General features: G+C 38.5%; 1 protein-coding gene and 1 pseudogene across 1 annotated transcript; one reads left to right on the forward strand and one right to left on the reverse strand.

The window, feature by feature from the left end:
• The first annotated feature begins 6 nt into the window (after positions 1 to 6).
• LOC120618850 (zinc finger protein 85-like) lies at positions 7 to 3,887 on the forward strand. Its single transcript, XM_039882896.1, is given in 2 exon segments — positions 7 to 15; positions 645 to 3,887. Coding segments are annotated over 2 exon segments (948 nt in total). The 3' UTR covers positions 1,584 to 3,887.
• Positions 3,888 to 9,982: 6,095 nt separating this feature from the next.
• On the reverse strand, positions 9,983 to 11,372 carry LOC120618851 (vomeronasal type-1 receptor 2-like; annotated as a pseudogene).
• Positions 11,373 to 18,486: the final 7,114 nt, after the last annotated feature.

The raw sequence follows: 18,486 nt of genomic DNA on the forward strand, positions 1-18,486 counted from the left end.
CACAACATGCTACTGGTAAGATATGGAAGGTGTGGCCTTGAGAATTTACACTTAGTGAAAGGCTGAGAATGTGAGGGGGCATGCAAAGGGAAGAAAGGACATTATGATGGATATAGCCAAACTGGGGAAATTACCCAAAATAAGATCCTTTTTGCCAAAAAGATCAAGGATAAAAAACATCTTGGGAAAACTCCCCCTGTAAGTTAGTTATGTTTGTAGAGCAATATGTTTCTGAACTGAAAGACCAAAACCAATTTTTAAAATATATACATTCTCTGAAAAGAAATTTAAAAACCATGGAAGTCACCTAATTTGTGTTGTGAATAATTATTCGAATTATTTAAAATGTGAGATTGAATTAAACATTCAGTCAAACGTTCTAAAAATCTAGAAATTTGAAAATAATAGAAATACTAAAAGCGATGCATTTGGGAAGCCCTTAATCAAGAATTCATTATTCTCCCACCAAGAATTAATCTCTTCTTGTTCCAAAGTCTCTAATTTTCATAAACATTGTGCGGGGGGTCTTTATACAATCATCATAGTTCAATAGATATCATAGAATAGTTCATGGGGAACAACTTTACATGTGTAACAAAACTAGAGCCCTCACTAAAGGCCTTCCTATCTTCAATGATTACCAGAGTACATTTAATGGAGAGAGAAGTAATCAGTGCAATGAATCTTGGAAAAACTTTAACCAAGGGTCAAATCCCAATAAACGTCAGAGAACTCGGCTTCCGGAGAACCATTATAAATGTGGGAAAGATTTTGATCAAAGCTCAAATCTTATACATCAGAGTATTCATATCGTAGAGAAGATTGACAAATATAGTGAAGGTGACAAATCTTTGAACCGATCTTTAAATCTTACTGAACATCAGAATAGTCATACTGGCGAGGAACCTTACAAATGTAATCAGTGTGGGAACATCTTTCGTGCGTTATCCAATCTAAATAGACATAAGAAATTCCATACTGGAGAGAAACCTTACAAATGTAAAGAATGTGGGAAAGCCTTTAAGCGACGTTCACATCTTACTGAACACCAGAGAATTCATACTGGAGAGAAGCCTTACAAATGTAGAGAATGTGGCAAAGCATTTAACCAGTGCTCAAAACTTACTCAACATTTGAGAATTCATACTGAGAGAAGCCTTTACAAATGTATAGGAATGTGGCAAAGCCTTTACTCATGTTCGCCTTACCTACCACATCAGAGAATCTTATACTGAGAGAAGCTTCATAAATGTAGAGAATGTCGCAAAGCATTTAACCAATGCTCAAAACTTACTCAACATATGAGAATTCATACTGGAGTGAAGCCTTACAAATGTATAGAATGTGGCAAAGCCTTTACACAATGCTCAAGCCTTACTCGACATCAGAGAATTCATACTGGAGAGAAGCCTTATAAGTGTAGTGAATGTGGCAAAGCTTTTAACCAATACTCAAGCCTTGATCGACATCAAAGAATTCATTCTGGAGAGCAGCAGTACCAATGTAATGAATGCGACAAAGCCTTTATTCAGTGTTCACATCTTAATCAACACATGAGAATTTATACTGGAGAGAATCCTTAAAACTAAAGAAAGTGGAAAACCCTTTAGATGAAACTACAGTCTTAATATCAGAGAATGCATACTGGAGAGAAGTTCTGCATTTTCAATAAATGATGAAAGACCCTTTTCCAGAATACATACTTTAGAAAACACAGATTTTATGCTGAAAAGTGATTTTAAGGATGTAAAAAACCTGAGGAAGTATATAATCTAAAATACCAGTAGCAAATGGTAAGTCAATAGCGCTTTTGATGCTCTAAATCAATACTTATAGAACATAATTAAAAGTTAGTAAACTTGATAGTTTACTGGTTAGTATGCTTCAGAGTATCAAGTGGATGGTTGTTTAGACAAGTGTAATCACTTATATTGTATCCTTTATTTTGACGGTATTTAAAATTTTTTTGTAAAGGAAATGTTAATGTATTTCTGTTCTCAAATCTCTTTATGCTGTCCTTTACTTCTAGTGTGTATGTGAAGTATGGTGTTGATTGTTGCAGCCTGAAAGATTTGAGAGCTCTTGTATATTAGGTGAGATTCACTTATATTTACTTTTCCATGGAAGATTAATTACACTGTCATGTACAGTGTATGCATAAAATCTAAATGAAGATGCTGATTGTAGTTGATATAGAATGTTAATATAAGTCACCATGAAGTAGGTATTTAGGGCATCATTCCTTGCATTAATGTAAGATGGAGGAACATTCTGAATTTTAACTAGTTTTAACCAATTGCTCTTTAAGGAAAAAAAGGTGGTAGTTCATTAAAATGTTGATATATCTTCACAGCAGCCATAGATACAAGTCATGAATATTTGATGTGATTGAAATAAATCTTGAGATTTCCCTAAATGCATAAAATTATTGTACGTCTATGTTTACTAAGTAATTTGCCTTCATCTTGAAAACCATAGAAAGCACAATTCTCAGATCATCATATGAGAATAGGAATGCTGCTTCAGTGCTTATAATCCATGGTTTTGACCATTGATCATACAGTGAGTTTGCAATGCTTTATTTAGACTTATGTTTGATCAATATATTTTTATTAATAAAGCCGAATGGATTTGAATGTGTTAACACTGGTGTAATGAATGAAGTGTTATCCTGCCACTGACGTTAACCTGCCCCACCTTATTGAAGGTCGTAGGTAACCCTATACTATTTGGTAATACAGTAAAATAACATCACTCCCAATCCCTCTCCCCCATGGCTTTTAACCTCAAATAATATGAAAAGATTTTCCCCGTAATTTATATGTAATATTTATTTTTATTGTACCTACTGGGACATTATGTTGGTTACAATAAGGATGATATAGGAGTATTTTTGAAAGTTCAGCTAAACTATGTCATGATATTGCCGTCTTGGCATTTATTTTGTGTAGCTAAGGAGACTTCAACTGATACTACCCTCCTGCTAGTGCATACACTAGACAACAGTTCAGAGTCACAAGTAAATGTGAGTTCATGATATGACTTCTCCAGCAGCCTGTGAGCAACAGTCTCTGTTGTATCTCACAGCCTTCACCTTAATGCCCCTTAGATAAGATATCTTCAGAGCTTACTAAAATTTTTTGGGGGGTGTTTTAATTGAATCCCCCAAAGTCTTTCCCAGTGGACCCTAATAAAGGTATGTGCCCTGGTTCCTGCCACTCTGAATCCTGCCTTGCCCTCTGCGTGTAACCCTTCCTAGCATGCTGTATACTTTCTTCAGGACCTGTGAATAATAAACTTGTCTATTCCAGTTTTGCTTGTGGTCTCCTGTTGAACTGCTCACCATCCAACATCAGGGGCTCTGCTTAACAAATACTAATTTAACAAAATCATAAGTATAATTAGAAGGCATATTTTGGAGTTTCTGAATTACATTTTTTGCCCTGTATTTTTTTTACACATAAACTTTTTCTGAGTCTACATGACATAGACAGTTTTAATGGTTTTGATAAATCTAAATGAGTATTAAGGAGGAAGGCCTGCATATGTTTCTACACATATCTTCAGAAGGACAGAGAAATATTGGATCAAGTAGGTTATTTCAAAATAGTTGATGATTAACAAGGCTAGAAACCTTAGAGATTCATTCTGTGAATCATATTTCTGTACGTTACTCTCAATTTATTTCTCTCAAACCTTATGATTCTTGGTTAAGAATGTCCCTGTGAAATTGTTTTTTTACTTTTCTGTTACCCATACAAGACTTAATGTTTTCTTTCAACATTCTTGAAAAATATTGCTTATATAACTTGCTCAGTGATTTCAGTAATGGTTTTTATTAAATTTTTTGGTTTATGGAAATAAACTTAAAAATGAGTATAATTCTACCATGAGTGTATTAAGGTGCATTTTGTTTAATATATTTCATTTCTCCTATTGGAGAAAAACACTAAGCCAACTTTTCTTTAGTTATTCTCTCAGAAGTGACATCATCAAAGTTATTCACTTTCTTTCTGCCAATTTGTTCAGGATAAATTTAGTGATGGCTACTTCGTAAGTCACAGGTTTGTCTTGACAATTATATTAAGTGATAAAACATAAGACAGTGCTGGATGTGTCATAGGTACTCTATAATTAGGAGCCAGATGTTCATAAAGGAATGATGTAGCTCCAGGTAAGAGAGAGAAAATTTCCAGGGTGAAAAATTGACATGAATTCTACATGTGGAGGGAGAACACCTATTCCCAGGCTGCACTTCTGACTGAATTTAGGAAGAAAATTCTTGTTTAATTTCCTAATTCCAGTTCCTCTTGTTTTCATATTTCTTGGCCACGTGTATAACACAGTCATTCTCCTTTGAAGTGTTTTGGCTACTGCATCTCTGCCCTCCCCATACCACATCACCCATCCAGGCTGTTGTAGGTTCTGATCAGCAGTTTGTAATTTTTCTATTGCAAAGATATATTAGAATTTGGTGAATTTTTGCATTGTTTTTCATTAAGAAAGTAGCCCACAACTCATTTTTTAAGCTAAATCCTCTATTTTTGAGTATGAATATTGATCCTTGGAAAATAACAGAATGGCCTCTGTATATTTTAAAATTGGAATGATCTTCCTGGTCCAGATTAGAATCCTGAAGAATTTCTTACTCTTACATCATTATCTTTTCCTTTACTGAAGTGGAACCAGGACAAGTTCAACAGGTTTCATTGTCAGTCATTTGCATGTAGTCAACTGTTGTTTGTTCTTTTTAGAGGAATCTCAGAGACCACAGCAAGTTTTGGGTTGAAACATTTTCTTCGTTATTCTGAGTGCAAACTAATTTTCTATGTTCACAGAGTGGCCAGAGGTATATTTGTTTATACCATCTGTCTGTCACTTTAGTGTTTTCCAAGTCATCACTATCAGTCCCAGAAATTCCAGGTGGGCAGAGTTTAATGTAAAAGCCCCAAAGTACATTGGCCCCTCTAGTGTCCTGAGCTGGATCTTGCACAAGTTGGTAAGTAGCAGAATTCTTATGCACGTGCCTTCTTTAAAGAACAATACAAACGTCACAAAAACTGTAGGTATCGGATAATGTTCTACTACGCTTTGTGACATAGCTGTAGGTTTACTATAAACCTGTTTTGCGGTTAGGACTCATCTACCTGGGCCAGTGGTTCCATCGTTATTATTCTGTATAGGCCAAAGAATGAATAATATCAGCTACATGGAAGTCGCTCCATTTCCTGGTCTTCTGGTGAGGAATACTGGAGGACTAGCAATGTAAATGATAAATTTATTTTTTCCATTCCATAGGGTCAGAAAGCAGATGTAACAGTCATGGTCCCTGGGTTTAGGGGGCATTTTGTCTTTATTTCAGCCAGTTTCTTTTTTATGTTGTGTGAGATAGGATGTGACCTCTTGAAAGGCCATCAACACACAGAAGAGGTGTTTATTAGTAATAGTTGTTTTTTTATGTTTGTCTTTAACCTAGTTAATAAAATATTTTCTAATATAATTGTCCCAGAAAACTTAAGTATACAATAAAATTATACCAACAATAAAAGTTAAGTTTTTATGGGCGGGCTTAGGAAAGTCAGAGGTGGAAATAATTTAGAGGTATGGACTTAAGAAGTCAGGGCCAACTGTCTGCTCCAGACTTGCCCACATCCACCCCTTCCTGGGCTGTGTCCAGGTCTGACACAATCCTGGAATCTCCTCTACTCAATAAGAGTTTTGGTTGGGTGCTTCTCCCACCTCGAGGGCTGGTGTTCAAAATTTCCCAAAACCCCAAAGTATTAAATGGAAGCAAAAGACCTGTATGTTTTTGTGCCTTAATTTCTATCTTTCTCATTTCTCCTGTGCTTTAAGAGCCATCCCATCCAGTATGGTGTTTTCCATTCCTGCAGTTCGAGGAGTTGCTCAAGTTACAAAATAAAATATATACGTGTTGTGAAATGATCACCCACCATCAAGTTAATAACATGTCTATCATCTTACACACTTTACTTTTTTCTTTTAATAACTCTCAAGATACACTCAGCAAATTTCAAGTATGCAATCCACTGTTATTACTTATAGTCACCAGGCAGTAAATGAGAATTCCAGAACATACTCATTCTGTATAACTGAAACTTAGTATCATTTCACAAGCATCTCCCCATTTCCCCCAGACCCTAGCAACCACCACTCTAACCCTTTTATAAGAGTTTTTAAAGATAACACTGCACAGTATTTTCCTTTATGTGTCTGGCTTATTTCACTTAGCATAGTGTTCTCCAGGTTCATCTGTGTCATAAATTACTTCTTTTTAAAAGTGTGTGTGTGTGTGTGTGTGTGTGTGTGTGTGTGTGTGTGTGTGAGATAATATCAGTACACTTTCATTCTGGTCACCATGGCAAGCATAATGATGTACCAATTCATATTTATGTTTTCTAGAATATCTAAAATTTTTAAAAATCTGATAATAGAAAATTTCAGAGTGGTAGCATTAGAATTCTCATATATTGCTCACGGATGAAGGAAACTTTGTCAATTACTTATAAAATTCAACATTTATCTACCTATTACCGAAAAATATAAACAAACTCTTCTGAACTACCTCACCCTTCTGTATTTCTCTCATCCAGCTCTATTTAGCTCCTATACTATAGAAGCAGGTTGTATTTTAAATCCATGGTAGGGAAATAGAAGAGACAGAAAGGTGGGGCCCAATATCTACATTCTTACTTGAAATATGGAAATTTTGGTACCTAACTCCAAAGGGTTTTATGAGGATGAATTCACATATGCCAGATTCCCAACACAGTAGTGTACTGTAACCTACTTGTGAGCACATAGTAAGTGCTTAATAAACATTGCATCAGTGAATATATACAACTAGTTTTCCAAATACACATTCACTCAGATAATACTACTACCTTCTCTAGCCTTCTGTAAATTTCAAAGGGCCAGCAAAGAATATGATCTCTCAAGGCAGTGATTGTTGGCGTTTACTGGGAACAGGCAGTATTTGTGTTGAGATGTTTGGTGTCAGGGCTCAGGTGTGCTGTGCCTGCTCTCTCTTGTGTGCTACAGGTAGTGGGGTTCAGGGGGAGCAACATTGGCACTTAACTTGGAACTTGTTAAAGATGCCAGTTCATAGGCCCCACTGCAAACCTGCAGAGTCACAGTGTTTAAGAAAGAGGTCTGGAGAAAGTGATTTCTATGTGCATTAAAGCTTGAAAAGCAAGGCTTAAATAGTGTGGTTCTCAGCCCAGGTTTCCCAGTACAATCATGGAATTTTAAGGACGATCATCACTTGAGCCCTCCTCCACAGATTCTGTTTATAGGTCTGAGTTAAAACATTGGTGTTGTATTAAGTGCTGCAGGTGATTCTAAAGGGAGGCCTGGCACTGATGTCAGCTTGTCCCATTATAGTTGATGTTAACTTTGTTTACTTGGTTCAAGTCCTATCTGCCAGATTCTTTGTCCATAATGTTAATCACTTTTTCTCATCATCAGTAAGGATTTGGGAAGATTTACTAAGTGTTATGCATAAACCTTGACGCTTTAGTCTAGAAACTTTTGTTCTTGATTTGTCTTTGCTTATTGTTTGCTTTGGAAAATAAAGGCTCTCTCCTTTGTTTATTAGACGTACTGGCTTTTACAAGTGTGCTTATTATCTGTAGCCTGTAAGTGAAAGTTCACTCCTAGAACCATTCAGGTTGTTGGCAGAATTCATTTTTTTCTCATGTTTTCCATGTGATCCCTCCATGGTCACACCTTGAAACTAGTATCCCCGAAGAAGAGATAACATTTGTGGTTCATTGCTCACAAAAATTTTACTTGTGGTCCTCTATGTTTAAACGAAGAGACTTCCAAGGGTAATTTATATAAGTGAGGTTATTGACTCATGGGCTGAAATTGAAATCTCACCATTTAATTGTGTATCAGTTGCAAATCAGAACTAATGAATAGGATAATAAATTAGTGAACTTTCATCTACCTGCTATAATCTCCATTTCCCCACTTACATCTATTCCCTCCCTCTATCTCTTCCTTATTGTGACTTCTGGCCACCTACTAGACCTCACTCTTCCCTCCAAATGACTCTTCTCAACTTCTGTATTGCTCCCCTTCCTCCATCCTGTGTACTTTAGACCTCCAGCCTTATGAAAGTCAAGTCCTATCTCTGACTCCAGAGTCTTCAACTAACCCATCTCACTTTCCCCCAAACCTTCCATTGTCCATACCCTCCTTTTACCTTGACCTTTGTTATACTCCAACACATTCGAATGACTTCAGTCCTTTTCTTGTGTCTAACCACCCTCAGATGGAGTCACCATAATGTCAGGTGTCCATAGCTTCCCCATAATTCTGCAGCCATTACTCCAGACCCTACAATCCATGACCCTTTCTCCTAAGCCTGTTATCCTACTGATGCCCACTGTCCTCCCAGCTCATTTTATCTCTCTCTACACACTTCCATGACCATTATGACCTATGCTTTATCTCTTTCTGGAACACTAAACATCTCCAAGACTCAAACCACAACCACATATCCCCCCTTTCACCTCTGATCTCTAACCTCCATAGGCGTAAAGGTTTCTGTCTCTTTTACCCAAACCAGCCTTGTACCCTCCTTTGCCAATTACCCCCCTCCAATCTCCATTATCCCTTCACTCCCTTATCCCCTCAACACTTAATTTCCCCCGTATCCTTAAGTTTTTTGCACACTTCCCTTTGTACCCGTACACCTGCAGTGCACTTTAACCGCCCCCCCCACACACGTCATACAACTGTTGTGTTCCTTTTAGCCCTGTTGTGCATTAAGTTGTGTTTCTCAGATAAATATGTTCAAATCCTAATGCCCGGTCAGTACCTGTACATGAAACCTAGGGCCTCTATAGATGTGATCGAGTTAAAATGAGGTCATACTTGACTAGAGTGGGCCCTAACCCAGTGACTGGGGTCCCCCTAAGAGGAGGGAAGTTTGGACCCACAGAGATACACAGGACACCTTTGATGATGGAAGCAGACATTGGAGTGATGAGGGTACAAGCCATGGAAGGCCAAGGGTGCCAACACCCACAGGGCTTGAGGAAGAAGCAAGATCCCCCACCTCAGAGCCTTCAGATAGGGTGTGGCCCTGCCAGCAACCCCATTTCAGGCTTCTGCTTCCAGAACTGTGAGAAAATACATTTCCACAGTTTGAAGCCACTGTTCATGGTATCGTCTTACAGCAGCCCTAGGAAATTGCTATAGATCGTCTGCTTTCTCTTTCCCTGCACTGTTACCCGCCTGGGACCCTGACTCCATGCAGTTCCAATTTATACCTGTGCCCCCTTTTCCCATACCCTCGTTTTCATTGTGTTGTATTACCCACTCACTATCACTTGTCTACACACACCAACTTTCCTACAATGTGCCTCTACCTAAAGTGGCCTTGCTTGCAGTACTTTTAATATTTTGGTTATTGAAAACAGTTTCTATGTGGGTTAAGCAGTGTTGGTATGATAATGAATGATGAAAATAGCCTCCATATTCAGGTGCCCACAGAACTGTCTTACTACTGTGTATCCATATGTAAACACATTGAGCTATGCTCACTCATGGGGACTATTAGAGTGTGATTTTTAAGAACCTGAGTATAACTGTGAACTTCTATAATTGTACTTTTATTATGAGTGTGTATGAATGTGAGTATGAGTGTGTATGGCAAATACGTGAGTATTTGTGATTGTGTGGCTGTGAGTGAGTGTATATACGTGAGTGTGTGCATTTGAATGGGTGTGTTCATGTATGTGTGTGTCTGTATCTTTGTGTAAGTGGGTGTTTGTGCATAAAGTGTGAGTTATCCACCGGTTCTTATGTTCCTTCTTTTTGATGGAATGTCTTTTAACTTAAATTTCATGCTTTGTTACCATAAGGAACTTAATTTGTTGGAAAGTTACACACACAAATACTTTTCCTTAATCTTTAGATTGTTTTAGGACATATTCTTATAGTGAAAAGACTGTAAGCATTAGTAAAACTTTAATTATATAAATAGCTGCATAATACATGCATAACATTTAATTTACAATCATTGTTACATTTTCCTTGTTTTCACTGGCGCAAAAGTTCAGTCTGTCTTGGTCTCACCACTGGCTCATGATGTGACTGCTTTCAAATAGTGCTTAGGTTACAGAGAGATGAGAGAATAAACAAGTGAATATTGTAAAAACATACAATTTAGTTTTTTCTGATAATTGCATGGGAATTTGTATCTTTTTTCCAGGCAAAGCAGGGCCTGGACACTCTGGAATCGTGGCTCATGAGAGTGTAGGGGCTGGCAGTTGGTAAAGATGCAGCAGTTAGTACAGACATGTTCACTAGCCACAAACTGGGATTATTAGAAATAACCAAATACTTGTAACCTATATGATTTTATTAACCAATGTCAACCCCCAGTAAATTTAATTAAAAAAAAAAAAGCCAAGTAAATGTGAGAGATGGAGGAGAGAGTGTAAAAAGATACAAAGGTTCTCATGAGGACAAGGATGTTCTAGGTGGCTCTGATCTCAGGGGAGGATTCGGGGAAACATTACTCTTAGGAATACGTTGGACCTGCTGCTTGTGTCTGTACAGGATGAGAACCAGGGAGCTGCTGGCCCAGAGTGTGAGCCCAAAGATGAAATATCAGGGAATGATTGCAGTGCTTATAAATAGATTGTGATTTTGTCCAGAAATACAGCAGAACAGTATCCAAAATCTCTTCGCTTTATGATGTTTCTGCTACTCCATTCGCCAGTTACATATGGAGGAGAAACTCAGCTTATTAACAGGTATAACATCCAGCACAGCAAATTTGAGAACCTCACGTACCTGGGAGCTTTTACTTAATCTCTGCCCACCAGGGATTCCTGGGGCTGATTGTGATGAACTTGAAGACGCTCAAGAGGCCAGAGGTGCCCCTTGTCCATGGACACTGGACATGAAAAACACGTTTGTATCCACTATCACTGAGGAGATGGGCCATCCAAAAACTTCCACTATACTGATAACTCCTTAGAGAAAACAGGAGTTGGCTAAAGCCAGGTGTTGGAGAATGGAATTCGTGACCTTAACTTGCATCCAGTGAAGTGAAGGAAGATATAATGGCAAAGAAGAGAGAAATTCCTCAGGATTCCAACCACAGTCTGTAATAAAAATATCATTCCTACCTCCATATTCCTGGAGGCTATTCTGCCTGTTTCTAGGGACTGATATTCATCTTCATGGCCAGAGGGTTCTGTGTGGGAATATGAGGCATGAGCTACATGTGTCATATAAATTGTAACCCAATATTCTACATTTGCTATTCCTACATGGGTTGGTTCACAACCCATGGTGTGTGTGTGAGAGAGTGTGCAGTCAACACCTAGTTTAATGATATAGTATAATTTTCAACAGGTTCAAAATTTTTTAGAGGAGGAGTGAGAAGGGCAAACCCTGCCACTATCCCATCCAGGCTATCCCTTCCTTCCTGGCCAGTGCAGGTTACTCTCGACTAGCCTCACCTACTCACTTTCCTATCTGCTCCAATACACACATAGTCATAAGGTTGTTGAGAGAGGAGGGTCAAGCTATTTTCAACTATGATTAAAAGTATCTCTCCAATGAGGAGGGGCACTTGGCTCTAGGAAGGGAGGTTGGAAAAAGAAAGGAAAGGCAGTTTGAGGATTAAGGCCCCAGGGATGGGATGGAGACTGGGAAACTCGAGGACTTCAGAAAGGAAGAATGCTGCCCATCCTCATCTGGTGACCCCATGACTAGCAGGTACTAAAAGGCTGTCAGGTCTGTACCTCAAGTGGAGGGTCAGTCTAGCCCACATAACCCATGGCTGCCTGGTAACATGTAGGATTCACTAAGAAGGAAGGACATTCCAAAGAAGGCTAGAAAACTCACCTGTTGGTCTCCATGTAGTAATTGACTGTATGACTACCTCTTGTATCGGTGGATGGCAGAGGCTTTCCCTATCTGGGTAGTTGTGGCACAGAAATTAGGTATGATGATTTTAAGCTCCAAAAGGCATAGTCTCATCTCAATACCTCTCAAGTCTGGTCTTACCTGAGAAAGCCTGTAGGAGGAGGAAGAGGTTGAAGGAATAGCTGTTTCTCAGTAAGAGTCATGTTCTTGGTCAAGTGTTCTGTCTTTTTACTTCTGTGAACATTTTTATTAGTTTAATAGGATAATGTGGACTGGCATATTCTTTAGAAGAGTTTACATCACACACAAAACTACGTTAATATGTTGAGAGAACTCATCTAAATTTTAGAGACTTTGATGTTAAATTTATATACTAAAATTGGTTAATCATTTTTTTATCCTTACGTTTGAGTGAATGTTTGTGACATTTTCTTAGAAAATAATTTCTCCTAGGTATATAAAATTGTGAGATTGGTCAGCTTTTTTCTTACATTTTAAATGACTGCTTTTAAATGAATGGATGGTCTGCTTTAATTGCCAGTGTTACTTTCTCATGTGTTCATTCCTTGATTTGACTTCTAAAACTTTTGCTTATTGAATTGATTTCTGTCTAATGATCTGTGTTTTCACTTTATTCTTGGAAAACATTTCATGATACTATATATAGAGAAACCTAAAGATTCCACCAAAAAACCGTTAGAACTGATCAATTAATTCAGAAAAGTAGCAATACGCAACATTAATATTCAGAAGTTAGTGGCATTTTTATGCACCAAAGATGAACTTTAAGAAATTTAAGAGAAATTTAAGAAAACAATTTCATTTACAATTGCATTGAAACAATAAACTACCTGGGAATCAAATTAACCAAGGAGGTAAAAGACCTGTTCTCAGAAAATTATAAGTCATTAAAAAAAGAAATTGAAGAAGATACAAATAAATGGAAGTGTGTACCGTGCTCATGGGTAGGAAAAATCAGCATCATTCAAATGGCCATACTACCCAAAGCAATCTATAGATTCAATGCAATCCTACCAAAATTCCAATGGCATTTTTCAGAGAGCTAGAAGAAATAATCCTAAAATTTATATGGACTCATAAAAGTCCCCTAATAGCCACAGTAATCTTGAGAAAGAAGAACAAAGTTGGAGGTATCACTTTACCTGATATCAAACTATACTACAAGGCTACAGTAATCAAAACAGCATGATACTGACATAAAAACAGATACATTGATCAATGGAACAGAATAGAGAGCCCAGAAATAAATCCACGCCCGTATACTCACTTAATGTATGACAAAGGAGGTAAGAATATACAATGGGATAAAGACAGTTTCTTCAGTAAATGGTGTTGAGAAAATGGGACAGATACATGCTGGACCACCTTCTTACACCATATACAAGAATAGACTCAAAACGGATTAAAGACTTAAATGTAAGACCCGAAAGCATAGAACTTCTAGAGAAAACATAGGTAGTAAACTCTCTTATTTTACTAACGGGAATTTCTTTTCAGCTATATCTCCTTAGGCAAGAGAAACAAAAGAAAAAATAAATGGGACTACATCAAACTAAAACGTTTTTATACAGCAGAGGAAACCATCAGCAAAACAAAAAGACAACTGACTAATTGGGAGAAGATATTCACTTACGATACATATGATAAGAAGTTAATATCCAAAAATATAAAGAACTCATAGAACTCAACAACAACGACAACAAAAATACAATCCAATTAAAAATGGGCAGAAGACCTGAACAGATATTTCTCTGAAGAGGAAATACAGATGGCTAGTAGACATATGAAAAGATGCTCAAGGTCACTAATCAGAGAAATGCAAATTAAAACCACAATGAGGTATCACCTCACACCTGTCAGAATGGCTATCATCAATAAATCAAAAAACCAGTGTTGGTGAGAATGTAGAGAAAAGGGCACTCATACACATTGCTGGGATTACAAATTGGTACAGTATGAAAAACAGTCTGGAGGTTTCTCAAAAAAACTAAAAATGGATATACCTTTTAACCAGTAATTGTACTTCTGGGTATTTATCCGAAGAAAACCAAAACACTATTTCGTAAAGAGCTGTGCCACCCCTATGTTCATGGCAGCACAATTTACAATAGCCAACATATGGAAGCAACCTAAATGCCCATCAACAGACGATTGGATAAAGAAGTTATGGTTCGCATATACAATGGTATATTACTCAGCCATTAAAAAAATGAAATCCTATCATTTGCAACGACATGAATGGAGCTAGAGGTAATTATGCTGAGTGAAATAAGATTTTACTTACATGCAGAACGAAGGAACAAAAAGAACAAACTAATCAAAAACACACAAATACAGAGGACAATCTGGTGACAGAGGGGAGGAGGTTTGGGGGGCTGGAAGAATGGGGTGAAGGGTTAAAGAATTACAAATTAGTAGTTGATAGATGGTTACGGGGATGGGGAGCACGGCATAAGGAATGCAGTTAGCATTAATGTAATGGCTAGTGTAGAGCTAGTGGAGAGAGCAATTTGGGGGATCATTTTATAAACTATATAAATGTCTAATCAATGTACTGTATATTTGAAACTAATAAAATATAAATAAAAATAAAAAGTACTTTTTTCAATATCTTTTAATTTATAACAATTTGAAACTTCTTATCACCCACCCATGTGTTCTCTTGGTTTATAAAGTCAAAGAGTTGGTTCAGTCATTTTCCAATGAATGTAGTTAGCTGTGAATCTACCTATCCCCAAAATAAAAAGCCTGCATCTAACTCTGTTACCCTCAGACTGCACCCCACCGTCAGCCTGGGGATCATCATCCTTCACCCTTGCTCACCCTCTGTTGTTGCACTGTTAAGAACCACTGTGAATGCAGGTGTGTTTACAACGTAAATTTATCTCTATTTCTCTTGGTAGTCGTTTCCAGGTTTTTGTTTTGGGGAACAGTCCTGCTATTAATGTTCATTTACATGTCTCTTGAAGTTCACGTGTAAGCCTGTCAAGTATATACTTAGAATTGGAATTGCTGGTTTATACACTTTGTTAAGTTTCAGAGCCAATGATAGAAGTAAATTGTCTATACAGGTATAAGTACATAGATATGTAGATGTAGATTTCTCCCATGCCCGTAGTATATTATGCATAAAATGGTTCAGTGTTACGCCCTGTGCTAAAACAATTCCTCTCTTCAAGTCAGGCTTTCATAAGTCCTAGCATGATCATATTCACAGGTACTTGCACATGCAAGCTCTTCTTTCATACTGCCCTTCACTCCTGGGACTGTCTTGACCTTCTGGATACCGGTCCTGGCCTTTCTTGAGATTTTTCATCAACCCAGACATATTACACTGTTTCCTCCCTTATTCAATTCCAGTGTGTTAATTTTATACTGGATGTGCAGATTGTCACAGAGCGTCCTCCAGTCACATCCCATGGCACATATAAGGAAAGACCCCAGCCCATCCAGAGCAATGTTGGCTCAAGCCAGCACCACAGTATGGTCAGTGTGCTTATCCCCACATGTGAAGAGTGATAACACAAATTTCTTTGTCCAGGAAAGAGGGTCATTCACACTCTTGGCAACATACTGAAATCTCTCTCCATACTGAAGCATTTCTCCCTACACTTCTCGGTTTTGATGGGCCTAGTCATAATCTATACTGCCTGGGGTGCTGTGGTGCTCATGATTAAGAATGTTTGAAGAGAAGTTGGTGGAATAGGTAAATACTGTCCTTGCCACCTCTCACAAACACATCCATCATTGGAAGTTGCATGAAGTCTAGCTAAACAGAAGTCCTGCAACTAGGAACATACAGAAGAGCCACTTAGAGACTGGTAGGAGGGGTAGAGACGTGAAATGTACTGGTCACACATCTGTTTATGACAGTTGAGAATCGGGAGGGATATGTCAGTTGTGGAGGTCCACCTGGAGGAGCAAGGAGTCTCAGCTCCAATGTGGACTTCCCAACCCAGGGTTCCAGTGCCAGAAAGAGGAGTCCTTGCAACTTCTAGTTGTAAAAAACAGCAGAGATTGAGGTTGAGTGTGACAGAGGGCTGATGGAGTCGCAGACATTCTTCTTAAGGGGCCTGCATGCATGGATTTAATTGCTGATGTACTCATTCGCTCTGAGCCTCAGTGCTGGTACAGCAGCTTGAAAGGCACCAGGGATGTACAGGGAGGAACTGATTTGTCTGGCTTTAGGGATAATGCTGGAGGGGCAGCTTTCTCCCAGACAGAAGTACTAGCAGAGGGCATTGTTTCTTTGTTGATTCCTCTCCCGCCCAGCATGCAGGTGTAGGCGGCCACCATATCCGAGTCCCCATCAACCTAGCTAACACTTGTTTCCCTGTCCTGGTGATTTCCTGAGACCCTGCTAACTCGTGGGCCCACCCAAGCCACTTCCAGTGGCTCATGCTTCGAACTTCCCTAAAATCCCTCAAATGTTCACAAAACCTAAATAAGTAGCATCTGGCCTTGGTATGCTCTGTATCCCTTGCCGAGCAGCCTCAAGCCCATCACTAGAGGCAGCTGGCCTCTGTGGCTTGGGCCCAGCAGAGGTAGTGTCCATCTGCAGATTGTTTGGTGGCTCATGGCAGGTGGCCCCAGGCAGGGCACAGGCTTTTGGCTTAACTTGGTCTGCAGCAGGGCCCCTCTCAGAAGACCCTGGCCTGCACGCCCGGTGGTTGGCTTCGGTCTAAGCCATAGGACAACCTGGGGCCACATCCAAGGATGACACACACAAGTCAGACTGGACAGGCACTAGAGTTCTGCTAAAGTGGATCCTGCTCTGTACAGCCAACCCCTGCACAACAGCTTCACTGTAGTCACTGGCCAGTCCTTACAACCAATGAGACTGAGGGTCAGTCCTACCCATTGATGTACAAACAGCTACCAAGGCCAAGCTACTATAGGAGGGCACACACAACCTATAAAAAGGACATACCTGGAGCTCCCAGCTCAGATGACTGGCGAGACTGTGTCTCTGGGCCCTATAGGATACCTACTACATAAGGCCACTATACTGAGACCAGAAGACATAGCAGCCTTACCTAATACATAGTAACAACCACAGGGAGACAGCCAAAAAGGGGAGACAGAAACATGTCCCAAATGAAAGAACAGAACAAAGCTCCAGAAAAAAAGAACTAAACAAAATGGAGACAAGCAATCTACCAGATGCAAAATTCAAAACACCGGTTATAAGGATGCTCAGTGAACTTAGGGTAAGAGTAGATGAACTCAGTGAGAACTTCAACAAAGAGAAAACAAAAATGGAGATAGAAAATATTAAAAAGAACCAGTCAGAAATAAAGGATATGATAAGTGAAATAAAGAATACCTTAAGAGGAATCAGCAGTAGGTTCGATGAAGCAGATGATCGAATCAGCAATTTAGAAGATAAGGTAGCAGAGAACACTCAATTAGAAGAGCAATAAGAAGAAGGAATCCAAAAAAAATGATAATTTAATGTGTCTCTGGGACAACATCAAGCTTAACAATGTTTGCTTCATGGGAGTACCAGAAGGAAAGAGCAAGGAATTGAAAACCTATTTGAAGAAATAATGATGGAGAACTTTTCTAAGGAAATAGACACACAAGCCCAGGAAGCACAGAGAGTCACAAACAAGATGAAACACGAGAGGCCCACCCCAAGACACATCATAATTAAAATGCCAAAGATTAATGACAAAGACTTAAAATCATCCAGTTACCTACAAGGGGGCTCCCATAAGACTGTCAGCTGATTTCTCAACAGAAACTTTGCAGACCAGAAGGGATTGGCAGGAAATATTCAAAGTGATGAAAAGCAAGGACATACAATGAAGATTACTCTACCTAGCAAGGCTCTCATTTAATATTGACGGAGATATAAACAGCTTACCAGACAAGAAAAAGCTTAAGAATTCATCACTATCAAACCAGTATTTCAAGAAATGTTAAAGGGCGTTACATTAAAAAGAGAAAGAAAAAAGGAACATAAATATGAATAATAAAATTGTAATAACTATGTAACTATTATTAATCACTTTAAATATAAATGATCTAAATACTCCAAAAGACATAGCATAGCTGAATGGATAAGAAAACAAGACCCATACATGTGCTGTCTACAAGAGATGCACTTTAGATTGAAACACACACCCAAATTGAAAGTAAAGGGATGGAAGAAGATAGTTCATGTAAATGGAAATGAATAAAACTCTAGGGTAGCAATACTTATATCAGACAAAATAGACTTTAAAACAAAGGCTATAATAGACAGTGAGGGACATTACATAATGATAAAGGAATCAATCCAGCAAGATGACACAACCTTTGTAAACAATTATGCACCCAAAATAGAAGCACCTAAGGCAAATATTAAGCAACATAGAGAGACTGACAGCAATACACTCATAGTAGGGGACTTTAACACCCGATTGACATCAAGAGAGAGATCTAACAGACAGAAAATCAAAAAAGGATACAGCGGCCTTAACACATTAGATCAGATGAAATTTGTAGAGCATTTCATCCCAGGGTAGCAGAATAAACATTCTTTTCATGGAATATTCTTTCCATGCA

This window comes from Pteropus medius, unplaced genomic scaffold (assembly GCF_902729225.1).
Source record: "Pteropus medius unplaced genomic scaffold, Ma_sr-lr_union100, whole genome shotgun sequence".
Lineage (NCBI taxonomy): Eukaryota > Metazoa > Chordata > Mammalia > Chiroptera > Pteropodidae > Pteropus > Pteropus medius.